The sequence below is a fragment of the Cherax quadricarinatus genome, chromosome 5 (assembly GCF_038502225.1).
Source record: "Cherax quadricarinatus isolate ZL_2023a chromosome 5, ASM3850222v1, whole genome shotgun sequence".
NCBI lineage: Eukaryota > Metazoa > Arthropoda > Malacostraca > Decapoda > Parastacidae > Cherax > Cherax quadricarinatus.
Genome location: NC_091296.1, coordinates 67,202,238 through 67,226,199, shown reverse-complemented (window position 1 = coordinate 67,226,199; position 23,962 = coordinate 67,202,238). Strand labels below are relative to the sequence as shown.

At 39.4% G+C, this 23,962-nt stretch overlaps 1 protein-coding gene across 2 annotated transcripts in view; it reads right to left on the bottom strand.

The window, feature by feature from the left end:
• Positions 1-23,642, bottom strand: part of LOC128685010 (salivary peroxidase/catechol oxidase-like) — a 58,836-nt gene extending 35,194 nt beyond the window's left edge. The window contains exons 1-6 of one of the 2 annotated variants that reach the window (XM_070103644.1): positions 23,600-23,642; positions 21,317-21,417; positions 7,752-7,963; positions 7,041-7,110; positions 1,763-1,919; positions 1,481-1,612 (exon numbers count right to left, since the gene is read on the bottom strand). In XM_070103644.1, coding sequence (XP_069959745.1) covers positions 1,481-1,612; positions 1,763-1,919; positions 7,041-7,110; positions 7,752-7,963; positions 21,317-21,386 — 641 coding nt within the window. In that variant the 5' untranslated portion in view covers positions 21,387-21,417; positions 23,600-23,642. The remainder of the gene's footprint in view (positions 1-1,480; positions 1,613-1,762; positions 1,920-7,040; positions 7,111-7,751; positions 7,964-21,316; positions 21,418-23,599) is intronic. The other variant, XM_070103650.1, reaches the window with a different exon arrangement.
• Positions 23,643-23,962: the final 320 nt, after the last annotated feature.

The following is a 23,962-nucleotide window of genomic DNA, read 5'->3' as shown; positions in this document are numbered from 1 at the left end:
TATATATATATATATATATATATATATATATATATATATATATATATATATATATATATATGTGAGTGCACCTCACTCCGGGACTTCCTCCAAACAGTTCCCATATCGGCAATGGGAACGCGACTGACCCTAAGACCCTCAGTATTGCAGTGGCTCTCGCTTGCTGCCCCAATTCACACAGAATATACGTGTATTTGCGGTAAGTGCAAGCAGACCAATATGGTCTATGGTCTTAACTGTTCCAAAACCAAGGGCTGGCATGCAAGACACAATGAGGTCAACGACATCATTAAGAGAACCCTTGCTACAGCTGGATGCCCTGCCGAGAGGGAGCCACGATCACTTGCAGCAAACAATACCCACAACCCAGCAAACCGCCCCGACAGGGATCACCATCTATCCTTGGAAGAATGGCAAGCTCTTAGCATGGGACTATACCTGTGTGTCCACACTGGCTGACACCTATATCCATCACAGTGTGGGGCGACAGGGAGGAGCTGCTGACCACAGGGAGGAGTACAAGATCAGCAAGTACAGGGACATTAGCCAACAGTATCAATTTGTCCCAGTGGGATCAGAGACCTTGGGATCATGGGGAAAAAATGCCACACGTTTCCTCAAAGGGAATTGGGTTCCAGACTCATCGACACCACCAGGGACCCAAGGGCAGCCACTTTCATGTTCCAGCGCCTCAGCGTCGCCATCCAGAGGGAAATGCTTGCTGCATACTTGGCTCACGTCCAGCCTCGGAGGACTGGAGGAAATTTATCATCTTTGATACATTGTGCCATTGTATTCATGTTTATGTTTTTTTCTGTAAATGTATTTTGTTTATTAATAAATGTTCACATAGAATATAAATATAGGGGTGGTAGGAGAAAATACTCAAACAGCTCCAGGGAGAGTCTTGAGTTTTCCCTGAGGTACGTTTATTGTCTTCTCTGAGGATGAGGGTCCCCATTCCAGCTATAGAGGTGGTACTTCCCTATATTTTGTTATGAAAATATATATATATATATATATATATATATATATATATATATATATATATATATATACGACAAACATAGCTCCTACGCACCAAACTCATATGAGCTACGTCTGTCGTGAATGGTAGCATACTGTATATCCCGTTTAGCTGTCACTGTACCATACTTGGACAAGTACACAAGATTAAGTGACAGCATAAATAGTGGGGTCAAAGGATATTCGAAAAAGAAATTTGAATCATAGGAATATATGAAGAGATACTTCTGAGTACCCCGAGGAACATTCCAGAACCCCAGACTATGGCTATGGCTCCTAGAGCTCCTCAAACACATCAGTCAGGAGCCCAAGATGCGGCAAACATTACCTCTCTGGATCGCCAAAATCAGGTAAAAGGTTTCTGGCCAAAATTACGATTAGAATCCCGAGTTTATTTTAGAAATTTTACTAAGCCTATCATTAAATATCTATAGCCATTTTTGTTCTTACATACTCATTTACTAGTTGTCTAGAAGCGGCGATAATAGCCATGGCGTTACGATCCATTGCCCTTGCTCCATCGTCAATAATGAAGAATCGAAGATGTTGACCAGCCGGTGAGAACCTGGGCAGGACGATTGAGTTCCTGTGTTGGATGAACACACAACACTGAGTGCATAGTTCATGATACATTAATCTTGTGTTTTCAGTTATTAAAGCACAATCAATTAAATTATACATTACTTTAGTTATACTATCTCTCTCTCTCTCATTCTCTTTCTTAAAAGTTCCTTACTGCATAAGACTCTGCTCGATCTGATTAATATTGTTGGCAAAGTTGATTCCAGCAGTAAAAGACTGCCTCATCCTCACGGAATCCAGAGATGGTAGACTGGCACTAACACTTGCAGGAGAGAAAATCCTCCTGGTGGTGACACTCGCGCCTGAAACACCTGTAAACACACAACCTGATTAACTCGCAGGAAAAATCTAGTTAGGTTAACATTGATAATGGAAAGTAAAGCTCGGAAGCTTTATATTTGTTATCATAAAATTCGCCTAAAACATTTAAAAATTGTGTGTGTGTGTGTATGTATATATATATATATATATATATATATATATATATATATATATATATATATATATATATATATATATATCTATCTATATATATATATATATATATGCAATAAGATCACAGTAAACAGGTGATTTCAGAATATGCAAAACAACCACTCTGAAAGAATAGAGAAATTCCAAGCGCTTTCGTGACTACTCACATTATCAAGGAACTATGAAAGTAAAGCATCCAAGGAAGCTATATAAGGGGTCTGGCCAGCACCTCACTATCAGATCCCACAACGGTTAAACACCTGACGCGCGCCGACCCAATTTGGATAGGTCCTTTGCACAACTCACCCCACAAACTATTCTACCCAAGAAAATTTAAAAATTATTTGTCCAGTGTATTATTAAATTCTTCCCAAATTCTATTAATTATAAATGGATCTAATTTATATAAACCAAAGGAAATATTCATATTATTGTCAAAACTGCTTTTTATGAAACAAGATTCAATTATATTCCTGTCGACCATGGACTTGCTTGATACTACTTTCTCAACTTTTTGAAAATCAATTGGATGGTTAAAATCTCTTACATGAATAAATAGAGCATTGGAATCTTGTCCAGTTCTAATGCTATATTTATGTTGTTTTAATCTTAGTTCGAGATTTTTACCAGTTTGACCGTAATAAACTTTATCACAAATTTTACAAGGAATCTTATAGACACATCCATCAGCATTTTGGGGGGAATTCTTTATCAAAAGTTTTTTTTACTGTATCAAGATTTTTGAATACAACTTTAATATTAAAAGTCTTAAGAAGAGAAGGCACATCAACCAAGTTTTCATGGTAAGGGAGAACCAACATATTTTTAGTTGAATAAGGGTGGTTGTCCCTTTTTGGATTGTAAAAAGTATTTCTAGCAACTTTAAAAGATTTATCAATTACATTTCTTGGGTATTTTAAATCATTACCTATTTCATAAATTTTGGATATTTCCTCATCTATGAACTCAGGACTACAAATTCGTAAAGCTTTCAAAAACATTGATGAGAAAACAGACAGTTTGACTCTATCTTGATACGAGGAATAATAGTGGACATAGGAACAGTTATTTGTAGGTTTTCTGTAAATTTTAAATTTGAATTCATTATTACCCTTAAAGATTCTTTAAGTCTTATGATACACTTAATAACAATAAAAATTTGTGCCTTACTAAAGCAGACAAAATAAATGCAATAGTAATTATGAAAGAAAATGATTACCAAGAAAAAATGAATAATCTCTTAGATGATACTGAAACCTATTCTAAACTTAGGAAAAATCCCCTAGAAACCGTTAACAGCAATTTCAATAAAACAATAAAACTTCTACTGAAAGGCAAAGATGAATTAGTCAAACAATTTACTTCCACTAATCCATCTTTGCCTTACATGTATGGACTAATAAAAACACACAAACCAGGGAATCCAGTCAGACCAATTATTAGCTCCATAGGGTCAGTTTCATATAAATTATCCAAATGGCTTGTTGATATTTTGAGCCCTAATGTTGGCAAAATTTCTAACTTTAATGTTAAAAACAACATAGACTTGGTTGATAAATTAAGCTCCTTGACTGACTTAAATGATTTTAACATGGTTAGTTTTGATGTTACTTCCTTGTTTACGAAAGTTCCTGTTGATGATTTATTAAGTTTCTTATCTGAAGAACTCGTTAACTATGATTTACCATTGCCAGTTCCTACTATCATTAAACTTATTAAACTTTGCATTGTTGATGCAAAATTTGTATTTAATGATAAGTTTTACACTCAGAAGTTTGGTATGGCAATGGGAAATCCTCTTTCACCTGTTCTTAGTAACCTATACATGGAATTTTTTGAAACAAGGTTACTTAACACAATCCTCCCTAATAGAGCTAAATGGTTCAGATATGTTGATGATATTTTGTGTCTTATGCCCAAAAATGTAGATATACACCATTTTCTAGGAAAATTAAATATCTTAGCCCATTCTATAAACTTTACTGTTGAGTTTGAAGAAAATAACTCATTGCCTTTTCTAGATGTTTTAATTATTAAGGGTAATAATGAATTCAAATTTAAAATTTACAGAAAACCTACAAATAACTGTTTCTATGTCCACTATTATTCCTCGCATCAAGATAGAGTCAAACTGTCTGTTTTCTCATCAATGTTTTTGAGAGCTTTACGAATTTGTAGTCCTGAGTTCATAGATGAGGAAATATCCAAAATTTATGAAATAGGTAATGATTTAAAATACCCAAGAAATGTAATTGATAAATCTTTTAAAGTTGCTACAAATACTTTTTACAATCCAAAAAGGGACAACTACCCTTATTTAACTAAAAATATGTTGGTTCTCCCTTACCATGAAAACTTGGTTGATGTGCCTTCTCTTCTTAAGACTTTTAATATTAAAGTTGTATTCAAAAATCTTGATACAGTAAAAAAACTTTTGATAAAGAATTCCCCCCAAAGTGCTGATGGATGTGTCTATAAGATTCCTTGTAAAATTTGCGATAAAGTTTATTACGGTCAAACTGGTAAAAATCTCGAACTAAGATTAAAACAACATAAATATAGCATTAGAACTGGACAAGATTCCAATGCTCTATTTATTCATGTATCAAGCAAGTCCATTGTCGACAGGAATATAATTGAATCTTGCTTCATAAAAAGCAGTTTTGACAATAATATGAATATTTCCTTTGGTTTATATAAATTAGATCCATTTATAATTAATAGAATTTGGGAAGAATTTAATAATACACTGGACAAATAATTTTTAAATTTTCTTGTGTAGAATAGTTTGTGGGGTGAGTTGTGCAAAGGACCTATCCAAATTGGGTCGGCGCGCGTCAGGTGTTTAACCGTTGTGGGATCTGATAGTGAGGTGCTGGCCAGACCCCTTATATAGCTTCCTTGGATGCTTTACTTTCATAGTTCCTTGATAATGTGAGTAGTCACGAAAGCGCTTGGAATTTCTCTATTCTTTCAGAGTGGTTGTTTTGCATATATATATATATATATATATATATATATATATATATATATATATATATATATATATATATATATATATATATATATATATATATATATATATATAATACATAATATATATCGTGCCGATTAAGCCGAACCGGCGAGTTTGGCCTAATGTCTTTAGTCGTCTTCTCGGGAATGAGTATTCCCTGGCTACTTTCAAATGATGTATCTTGATTCCGTGAAGAGCTTCTGATAAAAAGAATTGAAAGGGCCCTCCCTCTCCTGGGATTGAATCTGATTACTTGCCATTTAAGTGCTACATGATATCCACGATTCACGATTTGAGACTACCCATAATAACAATAATAATTAAAGAAAATATATGTGCAACACTTGGGTATCTTTAATGTGGAGATGTTTCGGCAGCTAAGGCAGAGAATAATTCTGAAGACTGTGAAAAGTAGTTTTGAGGTGATTAGTCCCTCAGTCTTGAAGAATCTTCACATATTCCAGAGTCACCAAGAGGTTCTCGATATTAGACTGATAAAGCCACTAGCTGGCGAATCATCTCAATATTTCTGATGCCCAAGAGTAACACATCTCTCATTCAACTGCTTATCGTTTTCTGTATCATAAATATAAAATACTTACCAGACAAAGCAACATCTTGGAGCAGAGAATTTTTTCCACAATTCTAGAACTTGCCTAGCCTATTTTCACGACCTATTTCTACTAGTGGACTTCACCCACCTGTGAGACGTCTCTAACTACTTCACCTCTCCTCTATCCCTTATACAACTCTCGGTCCTCGGATATTTACTTTAGATTTATCGACTGACAAACTGAATATCTTTCAAGGGTGATCACCTCAAACTAATACTTCATGTCTTATATCGTCTTCAAGACCGAGGGACTGATTACCGTAAACCGCTTCTTTATATCTTCCAGCGTCTCAAGTATTAGTCTGGGTATTGGAATAATAAAAGCTACTGGTTGGAGCAACGTCTCCACATTAAACATGCCTAAGTGTTAAACGTTTCATTTATCTACTCTTCGGTTTTGTATACCGTTAACATATAACAATAATAATTCCGTGACAGCTGTCTCTTAAGCAGAATGAATGTAATGGTATGGTAAGGACTCAAATGCATATGTCGTGCCGAATAAGTAAAATTAGTCAATTAGCAAGAACTCATTTAAAATTAAGTCCTTTCTAAAAAAATTCTCTTATACGTTTAAAGATCTATTTTTTTTTCATTCATGTTAATGTAAAAATTAATAATTTTGTACCAAAAGAACCTTAAAAAACTTATCTAATTATAACAAGCCCAATTAAATTTAGCCTAATCCACCTAAATATATTTTAGATAAGTTAACAATGATTTAATAATAAACACAATGAAATATATTTTTTTTCGTTAGGTTCAGAATGACTTTTGCGAAATTATTGCATACACAAATTTTCACTTGCCTTATTCGGCAAGAAGAGCGTTGTTAATTAAGCCAAAATCACAAGTCTTACCTATTCGGCACGACACATGCTGAAACCTTTTTTTTTTTTTTTTGACAAGGTTTCAACCACTCAGTGGTCTTTATCAAGTCATGACCATATGGTTGACTCGAGTGGATGAAACGTCGCCAATAACTGCATTGTATCTCCTGACTCCCTACCAGAGCCGAGGGCAAATTGTTCAGCATTTGTTTTAATGACTGCTATGTCCTCGTGAGTCAAAAAATCAGCTATGTACGTACTAAATATGTTTAGCACTTTCTAGGACTAAAAATTAATAAACACAGAGTGTACATCAGACATGCTTAGCTAAAGGCGAAACAAGAAAGTACTGACTCACGAAATCGTAATGACACGATTGCAAACAAACCATACCACGGGCGGGAATAGAACCCGCGATCAGAGAGTCTCAAAACTTTTTTAAGAAAGTATTTATACGTTTTAACGCTGAAAGGTTGTTTATAAAGTACGAGGTACTTACCAACGGCAGCAGCAGACACAGGGCAGCAGACCCCAGTAACGCCACCACCCAGGTCACAGGTTTTCTGGATCTGAATAAGAGGATAAGAATAAAGACTGAATTAAACCTACTAGCCCATGCTATGGAGGTCCTACGTAAATACTGGCAAAATCATCGATTAAACTTTAGATAATAGGATACAAGAATAACAAGCAAGACATTACGGCTACATTTCGTTCTCTAGGATCTCGTCAAGCCATAATAAATGTCTCATAATTGCAGTTTATCTTGAGTCCTAGTAGATCAGTCAGCATAGAGATGGTCTAAGTTGTAAGGGAAGGATTTACCGAAGTTAAGGCTTAGTGAAGCTGCAGAATTAATACCATATTTGGTTCATTTGATTAGTATCTTTTAAAACTAATTAAGCAAATCTCTGTTAGTCAAATGAGGGATTTTCGGCTTGGACTTTCTCTTGGACTGTGCCCTTGTCTACTTAATGGATCGTCTTCATCGGCAATTGACAACAAATGTCATTAGTCAACTTCATACTGCCATCCGTATTGTCTCATAAGAGTACCTGGTTAAAGTGTAGAGCGAAGTCCATAGAGTACACAGTCATAACCACCACCTCCCTAATCACCACCTGGGTTTGCAGCCATGCCTGCATCATTTATCAAAGAAGAATGTGTTATTAGTCCACTACATACTGCCAGTAATATATCACGAATGTACCTCGTTAAGATGTGGAGCGCATTCTACAAGATACACGCAGCTACAACCACCAGCTTGTGGCCTGCCTTGTGGCCTGCCTTGTGGCCTGCCTTGTGGCCTGCCTTGTGGCCTGCCTTGTGGCCTGCCTTGTGGCCTGCCTTGTGGCCTGCCTTGTGGCCTGACTTGTGGCCTGACTTGTGGCCTGACTTGTGGCCTGACTTGTGGTCTGCGTCCTGGTAAAGAAAAACATGAATTAAGTGTTTTGTCAGTGTACCTAACATAGGCTATGTACATCATTCTCACGATTCTCACATTACCACCATAGCTGGCTACAATCCCAACTATGGTGCTAATGTGAGAATCGTGAGAATGATGTACATAGCCTATGTTAGGTCCTTAATTGATTATGCTGCTCCCATGTTGATAATAGCTAGAGAAAGTTCTCTCCGACCCTTGGAGTTAATGCAAAATGAAGCTCTCAGGATTATTCTTGGCTGTCCCAGATCTACAAAAGTTCTTAACATGAGGAAGGAGCTTGGTATTTCTAGTATCAGTGATAGGATTGTTGAAATTAACACTGTACTCGGTATTAGAATGTTGAGAAACGAACCAGACACTGTCACAGTGAATCTTACGAAGTGTCTAGAGGTAAATACACACAGACCTAAATGGATTGTGAAAACGTGCAATTGCATTAAGTTTTATAACCTACATGAACTGTATCACTGTAGGCAACAAGAGCATTTCACCCCTCCATGGAAGATGTGTTCATTTAATATCACATACCTGCAAGTCCCTCCCAAGAAGCTCATTGCTAGTAATCCCTTCCTTAAATCTCTTGTTAGAGCAACTGCTCAAGAAGAAATTTCTCACCTAGCTGGTAGTAATAAGTTATCACAAGTTATATACACTGATGGATCTAAACAGGAGTCTTCTGGCAGGGCTGCATCTGCTCTTGTTGCCACCTCCCTAGTTAAGAACGATAATAAATTTGTTGAATTAGGCATAAGAATTAACAACTGGGCGTCTACACTGCAAACTGAATTGTTTGCAATCCTAATGGCGCTAAAGCTAACCTATGACACTGAGCTTGACTCTATCATCATTACTGATTATGTCATCATTGAAGGCTCTTGACTCCTAATAATGACTCCAACAACATGCTCATTGGGGAAGCCAGGTATAGATACTCAAAAATTAGGGACAAAGGAATTAATGTACAATTGCTATGGATCCCATCACACATTGGATTACTCCTTCATGATAAAGTTGATATGTTAGCCAAAAAGAGTACCCAGAAGGAGAATGTAGAATATAACTTTGGTATAACTGTGTCTAGCATTAGGAATAATATTAGGAGAGAAGTAAATAATGAAAATGATTGTTATAGGAATGCAGTTAGAAGCCTGAGTAGATCTATAACCCACTATGATAACATGAACGTAGATAAGTATGTTTATGGAGCAACTTGCAATGTGAACAGACTGACTGATGTTATAGTGGCCAGGCTTAGGCTTGGTTACAAGTACTTCTGGCAGTTTGGGAGACACACAGATGATGATCAAACTAAATGTAAATTATGTGATCAGGCATATGGTCACTCTCTTGAACACTATGTGCTTAATTGTCCACTTATTGAGGAATACAGAGACAGACAGTATAATAACCTATGTGACATGTCAAGATATCTTATTAATGAAAATAAGATACCAGATATACTAAGCAAATTTCCTAAATTTGCTTGTAACAGATAAGTGAACTATAGATATGTAGATATAAATCCATATGTGTTCCTGTTAACCCTTTGGGGCCTAGTTCCTAGGCCTTTTGTGTATCCATATGCTCTCGCGCTACCGTCCACAGGATGGATATGGGGTGCACAATAAACTAGCCACTTCGGTGGCAAAATCCAAAAAAAATCAGTGTTACATGCATATCTTATATGCATCTTATGAACGCAGAATACACCCTGGCAGTAATGGAAGTGACTGCGAAGTTTTAATGAAGTGTGTAGTGATACTGGTCCTGTGGGGAGCAGCAGCAGGATAATACTGCACCACCTCTTGGGGCCCTTAACAACAACAACAGTTTGGTGTATGTCATGGGCGCCAACACATGGTGTGTGATTCTCTCCTACTATATCCATTTATCAGTGATGCAGATTACATGGTGAGTTTAAATATGTGGCCTGTAGTTATAACTTTTCTCTTGACATATGCAAGACATCACCATCCCTGTAGAAGCCATTATTAGGTGTACTAGTCATTATATTTTGTTGTTGCAGAAGTACTATGAAGATTCTATGTTCAATAAAGCCTAGAGATAAGGCCTGTGTTTCTATCACAACAATTTATTGAACATAGAATCCTGGGCTACCTGGTGGTGATCCTGCGCTAGATTACATCACAACATGGAGCGTTTACTGAAACCTGAGAGGCTAGACTGTGACCCCAGCTTATCAACGGCTGCTCAGGAATGGAAGCACTGGTTTAAGACTTTCGAAAACTTCTTGGGAGCCCTTCCTAAAGAAGATCTAGATAAACTAAGTCTGCTCATCAATTTTGTGTCACCTAAGATATACGAGGCTATTTCTGAGTGTAATACCTACGAAGATGCTATCAAAACCCTCAAGTCTCAGTATATTAAACCTACAAATGAAATCTTTGCACGCTATCGCCTTGCAACTCGCCGCCAGCAGATTGATGAATCCTTAAAGGAATACTTTCAAGCACTGAAAATTTTAGGTAAGGACTGTCACTTCCAAGCAGTGACAGCTGCTCAGTATTGTGAAGAGTCCATCAGGGATGCTTTTATCAGTGGCCTGCAATCACCAATAATAAGGCAGCGTTTATTGGAGAATAAAACTCTCGACTTAGCCGCTGCCTTTGACCAGGCAAGAGCTCTAGATTCAGCCCAGAAGAATTCTGAAGTATACAGTACCACTCAGCCTTCTCGAGTGGTAAGTGCTGCAATTCCTGACCAAGACTCTTGCAATGAAGTTACTGTGGAACCTGCCTCAGTGACAGCAGCAGCAGGTACGGTGTGTTTCTTTTGTGGTTTTTCAAGACATCCACGTCCAAAGTGTCCTGCTCGTGAAGCAATGTGCCATAAATGCCACAAGAAAGGTCACTTTGCTAAAGTATGTCGTGCTAATGCATCAACAAGAGCTAGTGCCTCCACACATTCCAGTGATCATGCGACTCTAGCAACAGTGACTTCTGCGGCTACTCCAAATTCACTGTCAAAGGCAGTTGTGAAAGTATTCATCAAAGGAACAGAAGTAGATGGTCTTATTGATAGTGGCAGCTCAGAGAGTTTCATCAACCTTGACTTAGTTAAACGGCTCTCCTTGACTCTACATCACTCATCAGGTACCGTTTCCATGGCATCAACATCTCTCTCTATTCAGACCTTAGGGTTTTGTAAGGTAAATCTCAGAGTTAATGGAAAGGATTATCAAGATGTACATTTAGCTATTCTGCCACAACTGTGCTCTGATGTTATCCTTGGTCAGGACTTTCAGAAGCTGCATGGTAGTGTCACCTTAACATATGGAGGTGAACTGCCTCCTCTTGTTGTCTGTGGACTTAGCACTTTAAGGGTAGACCCACCAAAGCTGTTTGCAAATCTTACCGCGGATTGCCATCCTATATCAGCTAAGTCACGCCGCTATTCTTATGAGGATCGGATGTTCATTGAGAAAGAAACTCAGAGGCTGCTGAAGGAGGGTATTATAGAACCGAGTGATTCCCCTTGGCGTGCACAGGTTGTTGTTGTTAAAGATGGTTATAGGAAACGGAGACTGGCTATCGATTACTCTGAGACAATCAACAAATTTACACTTCTTGATGGGTACCCTCTACCTCGAATTGATGATACAGTGAACAAAATTGCTCAGTACTATGTGTTTAGCACAATTGATCTACAGAGTGCCTATCATCAAGTCCCTATAAGGAATGAAGATAAACCATACACAGCGTTTCAGGCTAGTGATGGCCTGTATCAGTTTACCAGAGTCCCTTTTGGAGTCACCAATGGGGTAGCCTGCTTCCAACGAATTATGGATTCACTCATTCAGGAAGAGCAACTCATGGGAACTTACGCGTATTTAGATAATGTTACCATTTGTGGCAAGACCCAGGAGGAACATGATGCAAACCTTGATAAGTTTTTGGAAGCCGCCAAGAAGAAAAATATCAGTTACAATGAGGAAAAGTGCACTTTTTCAACTAAAAGGCTTAGCATCCTTGGTTATGTAGTGGAAGGTTCAATATTCCCAGACCCTGAACGACTACGACCTCTACGGGAACTTCCAATGCCTCAAGACAAAAAGTCACTCCGAAGAACTCTTGGTCTCTTTGCTTATTACTCACAATGGATCTACAACTATTCAAGTAAAGTCCGCCCATTGAGTGCTACCACATTTCCTGTGACAAAGGAAGCAGAAGCCGCTTTCCATACTCTCAAACAGGACATTGAAAACTCAGTAGTTCAAGCCATTGATGAGTCCCTACCATTCGAAGTGGAAACGGATGCATCTGACATTGCCATTGCTGCAGTCTTATCTCAGGCAGGACGACCAGTAGCCTTCTTTTCGAGAACTTTTCAAGGATCAGAGAAATGTTATGCTGCTGTAGAAAAGGAAGCCCAGGCCATCATAGAAGCAGTTCGCCACTGGAGGCATTATTTAACTGGTAGACATTTCACCATAAGGACTGACCAACGGTCCGTGATGTATATGTTCGACAAGAAGCACAAAAGTAGGATAAAGAATGACAAGATATTACGCTGGAGGATGGAACTATCGTGTTATGACTTTGATATTCTGTACCGACCGGGTCAAGAGAACATCTCACCTGATGCATTCTCTAGGTCCCACTGTGGAGCAGCATGTCATGATTTGCAATCACTCTCAGCTCTCCACAAGGCTTTGTGTCACCCAGGAGTTACACGCCTGTACCATTTTGTCAAATCAAAGAACATGCCCTACTCAGTGGAAGATGTGCGACAAGTGATCAGAGCATGCAGAGTATGTGCAGAGTGCAAGCCAAACTTTCATCAGCCAGAGAAGACTCATCTCATAAAATCCACCCAGCCTTTCGAAAGATTGAATATAGATTTCAAAGGACCTCTACCAAGCACAAATCAGAATACGTATTTCCTTAACATAGTAGATGAATATTCAAGGTTTCCCTTTGTATTCCCCTGTGCAAATATGGCTGCTTCAACTGTTATTAGTTGTCTTTCACAGTTGTTCTCTATTTTTGGTATGCCAGCTTATATCCATTCAGACAGGGGATCCTCGTTCATGAGTAACGAACTTCAGGAGTTTTTGGCTAGCAAAGGTATTGCCTGCAGCAGAACAACAAGCTACAACCCTCAAGGCAATGGTCAAGTGGAGCGGTTCAATGGTACTATATGGAAGGCAGTTACAATGACATTGAAGTCGCGCAATCTACCTGTTCAACACTGGCAAACTGTCCTTCCTGATGCTCTTCACTCTATTAGATCACTGCTGTGCACAGCTACTAATGCAACCCCTCATGAAAGACTTCTCAACTATTCACGTCGTTCCTCTACGGGAGCCTCCGTGCCCACTTGGTTATGTCATCCTGGACCCGTTCTCCTGAAGAGTCACCGTAGGATGAACAAGACGGATCCTTTAGTGGAAGAGGTAGAGCTCCTGCAAGCTAATCCACATTACGCCCACATTCGCTACCAAAATGGTGAAGAGACTACAGTATCTACAAGACATTTAGCCCCAGTTGAAATCCCTATTAGTGTGGAATCTCAAGATACACCAATAGATGTGAAAGATGCTTCGTTTTCTCCTGGAAAGCCCCTTGAGACTACCCCTATGGAAATAGAGGATTCTGCTCCAGCAGTTAATCAAACCCCGCTGGAAAATATCGAACCTGGTGAAGAGGCTCAAGGGCTACGAAGGTCGGGACGTGTACGTCGCCCACCTAACAGTTTGGGAGATTACTGTCTCTGATATTTTAGAAGGGGGAGATTGTAGTGATACTGGTCCTGTGGGGAGCAGCAGCAGGATAATACTGCACCACCTCTTGGGGCCCTTAACAACAACAACAGTTTGGTGTATGTCATGGGCGCCAACACATGGTGTGTGATTCTCTCCTACTATATCCATTTATCAGTGATGCAGATTACATGGTGAGTTTAAATATGTGGCCTGTAGTTATAACTTTTCTCTTGACATATGCAAGACATCACCATCCCTGTAGAAGCCATTATTAGGTGTACTAGTCATTATATTTTGTTGTTGCAGAAGCACTATGAAGATTCTATGTTCAATAAAGCCTAGAGATAAGGCCTGTGTTTCTATCACAACAAAGTGCTTACTGTAACAAATAGTATATACAGACTGAAAAAAAAGTCTTGCTTTAACAGCTACGCAAACAATTTCCCATTGGAATCCACCGTGAATGGCCATCTTGGAGTCATCTGAAAACGTGTTATAACACACTCAGACAACAATGGATGGCAAAACAGAACTTCATCTAAACTCTGTTCTTACTACAGAAACATAGGTTGAATCGTCTTGTTTACAAAGAAAAGGTTCTTACAAGCTTTAAAAGAAATATGTTCGAAATGGTCTTAAATTACAAAACTGGGTGGAACACTTATTTAAATTAGCTTTTTCTTAAATAACTCTCCCCACAAAGCCTCAAGGAAGGTGAACACGGTGTTATTTGAAGCCTTTTCCAAACCTCTTCAGATCTCAGATCAGTTATGAAACCAGATACAGATATAGAATTTAGGTCCATCTGTATGGATTACTATTACCAAGCTTTGTAGCCAATATAGAGAGTAGCCTATCCTTTTAATAACAGTCGTTAGTTTACAACTGCTAGGACGATCAAATGGGTAACCGTGATTATCTGAGTGTTTTCTAGGGCGTTCGGATAGTGTTTCAAAACATTTTATCGCCTATATCTTATATTTAATTTATTGGAGGTGTGGTATGCAATTTTTTATTGACGAACGACCATCTAACCAAACCAAACCTAACTTAACCAAACCTAACTTAACCAAACCTTAATAACATAAATCGTGAAATTTGCTAAATAAGAAGATGTGTAAAAATTTATGTGAAGAATCCACTAACGATGTTACCAAGAGTGACATATTGACTGGTTATAAACAGTCGAAATTACTACTGTTTCTTAGGGTGATAAGTTGTGAAGAGAAAGTGCATTTGAGGCTGTAACAGGGTTTCTCACCAGATATGATGTATGCCACAAGTGTAAAAACTACTGTAAAAGTAATACGGTTGCTGAACGATCAGAGAAAACTATCTGCCTCAGTATACATAACAGAAATTACAGGAATTATGCTGAGTACAGCATGTCAGTCTAATGAATTTAAACATCAGTGTTGTATATTAGAAACTATGTAATGAGAAGCAGTATTAAGAAGTCATCACATGGAAAGTAGATTTGCAAGTCATCACATGAAAACTAATTAATATATACACATCCCAAATCTAATTCAAAGTTTACACCATTAAAAACCAACTTTGAAGGTACACTGAAGTATTGTTGTTGTTATCTCAGAGATTAATATCCTAAAATACATCAGAATAAGAAATTATTGCAAAAAAGTAGCATTTCAATTTCCACAAGTTCTTCAATAAAAAGATTTATTTTAACCTACACAGGCCCAAATCAGTCACAATGTTTCTTGACGCAAGAAGGACAAGCATTTAAGATTTAAATAAGTAAGTTTTATTTATAAGTAAGTTTTATTTATTAAGTAAGTTTTATTTATCTGGTGAGAAAATATCTACCTGGATGATGACTAACAAACTTACTCTCAACATTGACAAAACCTACTTCATTCAATTTGGAAACAGAGCTACAGATGTCCCTCTTAACAATGATAAATGGATCTCCTATCACAAAACTCACAGAGGGAAAATTCTTAGGAATCCACCTTAATAACAGACTCAAATTTCAAACACATGTACAACAAATATCCAAGAAAATTTCCAAGACCGTAGGCATACTATCGAAGATACGGTACTATGTTCCACAGTCAGCCCTCCTGGCCCTATATCACTCACTTATTTACCCCTATCTCACCTATGGAATTTGTGCATGGGGCTCAACAACAATACACCATCTCAGACCATTAATTACCCAACAAAAAGCTGTAATAAAGTTGGTAGAATTACCGACAATATGTAAAGTAAAAGGACACAAGTGCAACTAATGTGACATTTCATTGTGGCAACGTTTCGCTCTCCAGGAGCTTTATCAAGCCATTACAAACAATACATGGACACAGAGGGTATATAAAGGCTCAGAGTGAGGTGCAATACTAGTGAGGTACCATTTCAATGTTCACTAGTGGTGGTAGTAGTAGTAGTAGTAGTAGTAGTAGTAGTAGTAGTGACAAAAGTAATACAATATGGTAGAGCAATTAATTCGTACATGAGTAAAAGGATATAAAAGCTATTACTTGGGTAACATAAAAATAGGTTGGACAAATACAGACTGCAAAGAGGCAGGTTGTTTCAGAGTTCACTCTCTGTAATGTGCCTTGTGTAGTACAACAGGAGAGACTATGCGATGGCAGGGTTTACTGTTTTCAGGAGGATTCTTGCTAAGACTTCGGAGTGGTGAAGCTGCCGTTGTTTTGTTTAATTGTATTCGAAACAGCGATCAGTGCTGATTCGAGGCACTTGCGTCTGCGGAAATTAGTTTCTTTGATCACTAATTGGGCGTCTCTGAATTTCATGAGATGATTGGTGGAATTTCGGTGTTGTACACCGCCTGTGGTGTTTAAGATGAGCGGGGCTGATGGTCCCCAGAAGGCAGGAAAGATGTTTGGCAAGAACTCCGGCTAGTTTGCCAAACATCTTTCCTGCCTTCTGGGGACCATCAGCCCCGCTCATCTTAAACACTCAGGCGACCTTCTCAACCGCATCCGAAACCTCTCCATCCGTAACAAGAAACTAAGCAGTTTGGATGTGACTTCCCTCTTCACAAAAGTACCTACCAAAAAAGCCATCGAGGTTCTATGACGTAAAGTCAATCAGGACCTTAATCTTCCTCTACCTCCCGGAGATTTTGTTGACTTGATTGAACTCTGTGTTAATTTCAACTGTTTTTCTTTCAATAACAAGCTCTACAAACAATCCTACGGCATGGGAATGGGGTCCCCCATCAGTGCCGTCCTAGCCAACTTATACATGGAACACCTAGAGTCAAAACACTTCGCCAACATCATCCCTTCAAGCATCACTTGGTTACGTTATGTGGACAACGTCCTCGTAATAATTCCCAAACGTTTTGATGTACGGAATCTTCAGGCAAGGCTCAACGCAGTTGAACCGGCGATCCAGTTTACACTAGAAGAAGAGTCCAATGACAAGCTACCTTTCCTCGACGTCCTCATTCACAAAGTAGACAACAACCTAAGATTTCAAGTTTATCGGAAACCCACCAATAAAAATGATCTCACACACTTCTATTCCAGTCAAGATACGAAGACCAAAAGAGGCATCATCATCGGGTTTTCCCTAAAAGCATATCGAATTTGTAGTCCTGAGTTTCTTGACGAGGAATGTACATACATTCACCAAACATTCACTGAGTTACAATTTCCTTCTTTTTTCATCAAAGACTGCAAGAAAAGAGTTCTTCAGATCATTAATTCTCCACGCATCAACACCACTCCCAATAAAGTTATAATTCTTCCCAACAGCCAGGTTGCAATGAACGTCTCAAAACTACTTTCACAAGCTAACACCAGAGTCGCCAGCGCTTCTAGCACTTCAATAAAGGATCTAACCAGGACAAAATCCAAGCACAACGAACCAGTCAATGCAGGAGTTTAACATAAGAACATAAGAAAGGAGGAACACTGCAGCAGGCCTGTTGGCCCATACTAGGCAGGTCCTTTACAATTCATCCCACTAACAAACATTTGACCAACCCAATTTTCAATGCTACCCAAGAAATAAGCTCTGATGTGCAAGTCCCACTCAAATCCAACCCCTCCCACTCATGTACTTATCCAACCTAAATTTGAAACTACCCAAAGTCCTAGCCTCAATAACCCAACTAGGTAGACTGTTCCACTCATCAACTACCCAACTTCCAAACCAATACTTTCCTATGTCCTTTCTAAATCTAAACTTATCTAATTTAAATCCATTACTGAGGGTTCTCTCTTGGAGAGATATCCCCAAGACCTTATTAATATCCCCTTTATTAATAGCTATCTTCCACTTATACACTTCGATCAGGTCTCCCCTCATTCTTCGTCTAACAAGTGAATGTAACTTAAGAGTCTTCAATCTTTCTTCATAAGGAAGATTTCTAATGCTATGTATTAATTTAGTCATCCTACGCTGAATGTTTTCTAACGAATTTATGTCCATTCTGTAATATGGAGACCAGAATTGATTATTATTATTATTACAATCAAGGGGGAAGCGCTAAACCCGGAGGATTATACAGCGCCTGGGGGGGGGGGATGTGGAAGGCATTCAGGCTTAATTTGGGGAACTGGAGCACAGATCCAATTCCCTAAATCAAGAGCCCCTCACCAACATCAAGGAACCTTCCTTGAGGGGCCAGACCAGAATTGAGCTGCATAATCTAGGTGAGGCCTTACTAATGATGTATAAAGCTGCAGTACGACCTCTGGACTTCTGTTGCTTACACTTCTTGATATAAATCCCAGTAATCTATTTGCCTTATTACGTACGCTTAGGCATTGCTGTCTTGGTTTAAGGTTGCTGCTTACCATAACCCCCAAGACCTTTTCGCAATCTGTATGGCTAAGTTCTACATTATTTAACTTATAAGTGCTAGGGTTATGGACACTCCCGAGCTTCAGAACCTTGCATTTATCTACATTGAACTGCATCTGCCACTTTTCTGACCAAGAGTAGAGTTTGTCTAAATCCTCCTGAAGTTCCCTAACATCTACGTTTGAATCAATTATCAGACTGAGAGTCGAAGATCAAAATTAATTTTTTATGAGAGAGCCACAAAATTTGGTTAACACAAGCCTATCCGATGTTATCCTGACGCCAAATGACTTCGAACAGGCGATAAATGACATGCCCATGCACTCTGCCCCAGGGCCAGACTCATGGAACTCCGTGTTCATCAAGAACTGCAAGAAGCCCCTATCACGAGCCTTTTCCATCCTATGGAGAGGGAGCATGGACACGGGGGTCGTCCCACAGTTACTAAAAACAACAGACATAGCCCCACTCCACAAAGGGGGCAGTAAAGCAACAGCAAAGAACTACAGACCGATGGCACTAACATCCCATATCATAAAAATCTTTGAAAGGGTCCTAAGAAGCAAGATCACCACCCATCTAGAAACCCATCAGTTACACAACCCAGGGCAACATGGGTTTAGAACAGGTCGCTCCTGTCTGTCTCAACTATTGGATCACTACGACAAGGTCCTAAATATTTGCACTAGAAGATAAAAAGAATGCAGATGTAATATATACAGACTTTGCAAAAGCCTTCGACAAGTGTGACCATGGCGTAATAGCACACAAAATGCGTGCTAAAGGAATAACAGGAAAAGCCGGTCGATGGATCTATAATTTCCTCACTAACAGAACACAGAGAGTAGTCGTCAACAGAGTAAAGTCCGAGGCAGCTACGGTGAAAAGCTCTGTTCCGCAAGGCACAGTACTCGCTCTCATGTTGTTCCTCATCCTCATATCCGACACAGACAAGGATGTCAGCCACAGCACCATGTCTTCCTTTGCAGATGACACCCGAATCTGCATGACAGTGTCTTCCATTGCAGACACTGCAAGGCTCCAGGCGGACATCAACCAAATCTTTCAGTGGGCTGCAGAAAACAATATGAAGTTCAACGATGAGAAATTTCAATTACTCAGATATGGTAAACACGAGGAAATTAAATCTTCATCAGAGTACAAAACAAATTCTGGCCACAAAATAGAGCGAAACACCAACGTCAAAGACCTGGGAGTGATCATGTCAGAGGATCTCACCTTCAAGGACCATAACATTGTATCAATCGCATCTGCTAGAAAAATGACAGGATGGATAATGAGAACCTTCAAAACTAGGGAGGCCAAGCCCATGATGACACTCTTCAGGTCACTTGTTCTATCTAGGCTGGAATATTGCTGAACACTAACAGCACCTTTCAAGGCAGGTGAAATTGCTGACCTAGAAAATGTACAGAGAACCTTCACGGCGCGCATAACGGAGATAAAGCACCTCAATTACTGGGAGCGCTTGAGGTTCCTAAACCTGTATTCCCTGGAACGCAGGCGGGAGAGATACATGATTATATACACCTGGAAAATCCTAGAGGGACTAATACCTAACTTGCACACGAAAATCACTCACTACGAAAGCAAAAGACTTGGCAGACGATGCAACATCCCCCCCAATGAAAAGCAGGGGTGTCACTAGCACGTTAAGAGACCATACAATAAGTGTCAGGGGCCCGAGACTGTTCAACTACCTCCCAGCATACATAATTGGGATTACCAACAGACCCCTTGCAGTCTTCAAGCTGGCACTGGACAAGCACCTAAAGTCGGTTCCTGACCAGCCGGGCTGTGGCTCGTACGTTGGTTTGCGTGCAGCCAGCAGCAACAGCCTGGTTGATCAGGCTCTGATCCACCAGGAGGCCTGGTCACAGACCGGGCCGCGGGGGCGTTGACCCCCGGAACTCTCTCCAAGTAAACTCCAGGTACCTATCTTCGTGTCATCGGCGAATTTGCTCATATCACTAGTAATTCCTTCATCAAGATCATTGATATATATTATAAACAACAACGGGCCCAAGACTGATCCATGTGGAACGCCACTTGTTACTGATCCCCACTCGGATTTAACCCCATTTATGGACACTGCTTCCTGTCTGTGAGCCATGATTCGATCCACGAGAACACCCTTCCCCCAATGCCATGAGCTGCTACTTTCTTCAACAGTCTTTGGTGCGGAACTCTATCAAATGCCTTACTAAAATCTAAGTAAATAATATCAAATTCTTTATCGTGGTCAACAGCCTCAAAAGCTTTACTGAAGAAAGTTAATAAATTAGTTAGACAAGACCGGCCTCTTGTGAATCCATGCTGAGTATCATTAATCAAGCTATGCTTATCGAGATGGCTTCTTATAATCTGAGCTATAACTGACTCTAGTAATTTGCCTACAATTGAGGTCAGGCTTATTGGGCGGTAATTTGACGGTAACGACTTGTCCCCTGTTTTAAAAATAGGAATTACATTAGCCATCTTCCACATATCAGACACTACACCTGTTTGAAGAGATAAATTAAAAATATTAGTTAATGGTTCAGAGTTCCATTTTACATTCCTTAAGAACCCTTGAAAAAACCTCATCAGGACCCGGTGACTTATTTTGCTTCAGTCGGTCTATCTGCTTCACAACCATTTCACTAGTGACTGTGATGTTACATAATTGATCTTCTTCTGGTCCACTATAAAAATTAATTACTGGAATATTATTAGTGTCTTCTTGTGTGTTTATGTGTTTATATTTCCACTACCAATATCAACTTGGCTACTAACATACTTAGGGCGTTGACCTGAGCGTCCAGGGACAACACCACCACCGCCACCAACAACAACCATCGTAACAACATCGTCTGCTGCTCCTTCAACTTTTTTTTTCTGCTGGGAAAGGAAAAAAAAAGACATTAACTATTATTAGTAGCAGCAGTATTAGTAGTAATTAGTATTAGTTATAATAAAAATAATAATAATCATATTGTTGTTAAATTATTATTATTATTATAATCAAAAAGAAGCGCTAAGCCACAATGTTGTTGTTAAAGACTTGTTGTAAAAGACTGGGAAGGCGGTGTAGAATACCCCCAGTGAAAAGTAGGGGCGCCATTGGTACACTAAGAGAAAACACCATAAGTGTCCAAGGCCCAAGACTGTTCAACAGCCCCCCACCATGCATAATGGTAATTACCAATAGGCCCCTGGCTGCCTTCAAGAGGGAGCTGAACAAATAAAGTAGGTGTCGGATCAGCTGAGCTGTGATTCGTACATTGGACTATGTGCGGCCAACAGTAACAGCTTAGTTGATCAGGCCCTGATCCATCGGGAGGCATGGTCCTGGACTGGGCCTCGGGGGCGTTGATCTCCGGAATACCCTCTAGGTAGCATCAAACCCGTCAAGGTGACACAGCATGTAGAAAATATTAATGTTGCATTCGTAAGAGTGCTCATCCCGCCTCTCACCAAAAGCAGTCCCGGAAGGATATTCAGTTTATCAGAGAAATAGTGTATGAAGTTGTTTTACATCAACAGTAATGTCATCCCGAGTAACTGTGTAACAATACACAGAGATCTTCATTGTCATATGAAAACCTGAACTTGTGTCGCATTTCTTGTCTTGAAATGTCATCTTGCTGTCAAATGGTAAGACATTTAACAGCTATCTTCATTCATCGGGAGGCAGACATAATGAGCTGTCTCCTGATACTAAGAGTCAGTAACAGTAGCATAGTACTAGCAGTAGAGCCAGTAATAGCAGATGTAGTGACAGAGACAGTGATGGATGTAATACAGTCACAAGTAGAGGAATTCATAGCAGCAGAAGCTTCTGGGTGTGTTGGTTTACTACCGAGTGCCCAGTGACGTCTTCTTACTTAAATGGTCTTGTTAGCGTATTTGACAGCCCCCCCCCCAAAAAAAAAAAAAAATGACACGGGCCTTTGTCATAAGATGACCCGTTCAGTGGTGATGACACTACAACGAGGGTGCGATGAGACTGTCACTAATAATACGAGATGGCACTGTGGGGAAGATAATGCAGCCGATGGCACTGAGGATCCACGACAGCAGTGACTGTTGGTTTATCCATGCTGGACTCATTGGTTTACGTGTCCCTTCTTAACCCAGTATATCTCAGCCACATATTATTTACACATCAACCAAACATCATCTATACATCATTTACTCGTCAGCAAACATTGTGATTTAAATGTACAATAATAAGAGCAAGATTGGATCATAATGAATACACTTATTGATATTAGTGTTTACACTTACGTGGATTATTATTATAATCAAGGGGAAGCGCTAAACCCGGAGGATTATACAGCGCCTGGGGGGGATGTGGAAGGCATTCAGGCTTAATTCGGGGAACTGGAGCACAGATCCAATTTCCTAAATCAAGAGCCCCTCACCAACATCAAGGAACCTTCCTTGAGGGGACACTTACGTGGAACACCTCACAGTACTTCTCACTTAACACTAAACTTACAATAAAACTCTCCCTGAGTACCACCCAAACATCCTATCTCTGAATGTGAATACACAGCCTATCCCTGAGTATCACTAATAGAATATCTCAAGTGTTTCTCAAATAGTCTATCGCTGTGTAATTCTAACATTCTATCCCTTAATGTCACTCAGACAGCGTATCCCTGAGTGCCACTCGACGTGCCTATTCCTGAGGATCACTCGAGGTGTCTCTGTCACTTGAAAAACCTATCTCTCAGGTATCTATCACTGTCTCTGCATGCAGCTTGCTACCACCTGAAGCTCACAAGACGTCTCTGCGTCTGTCTTCATTTTAAAGTGAAACAATTAAAAATCAAACACCTTTGCTCATGGCCATCAAAATCTGGATTCGACCGACAAGTTCACTGTAATTAAAAGAATGAGGCTAGAGTATGCATGGAATGTATACGGCTGTATATAAAGAAATGTTCTAAATAACTAATTTAAAGGAAAGCACAACATGCAGACTATGACAGAAGTAATATTTACGAAATACAAAATATGAGAGAATTAAATGGAGACGGAGCTTTTGAGTTTGTGAGCGCGCGCAAGAACTCACAGAGAACAATTATCCTAGATGCTGCTGCCCAGGTGGTGTCTGGCTTAACACTGAGGCTGTTAGTGACATCACTGAACATTGGATACACCGCCAGGCTAAAGGTTTCTAGTTCGTCGATTTGAAGCACATCTCTTCGTCTTTGAGGAATTATCACTTAATTTTTTTTCTTACGATTTATTTAAATCCTTTACTTTTGGTTTGAGTGCCAAGAGATGTTTGTTCATACTGTTGGTGGTGAGTGAATGTATGTAAACATCTCAACAGTTGACATCACAATAATTGACATCTGAGTAAGACGATAATTAATTGTACTCCGTGAAGCCTGCCTCTCTCAATCACTATATAAATAAATAAATACGTATT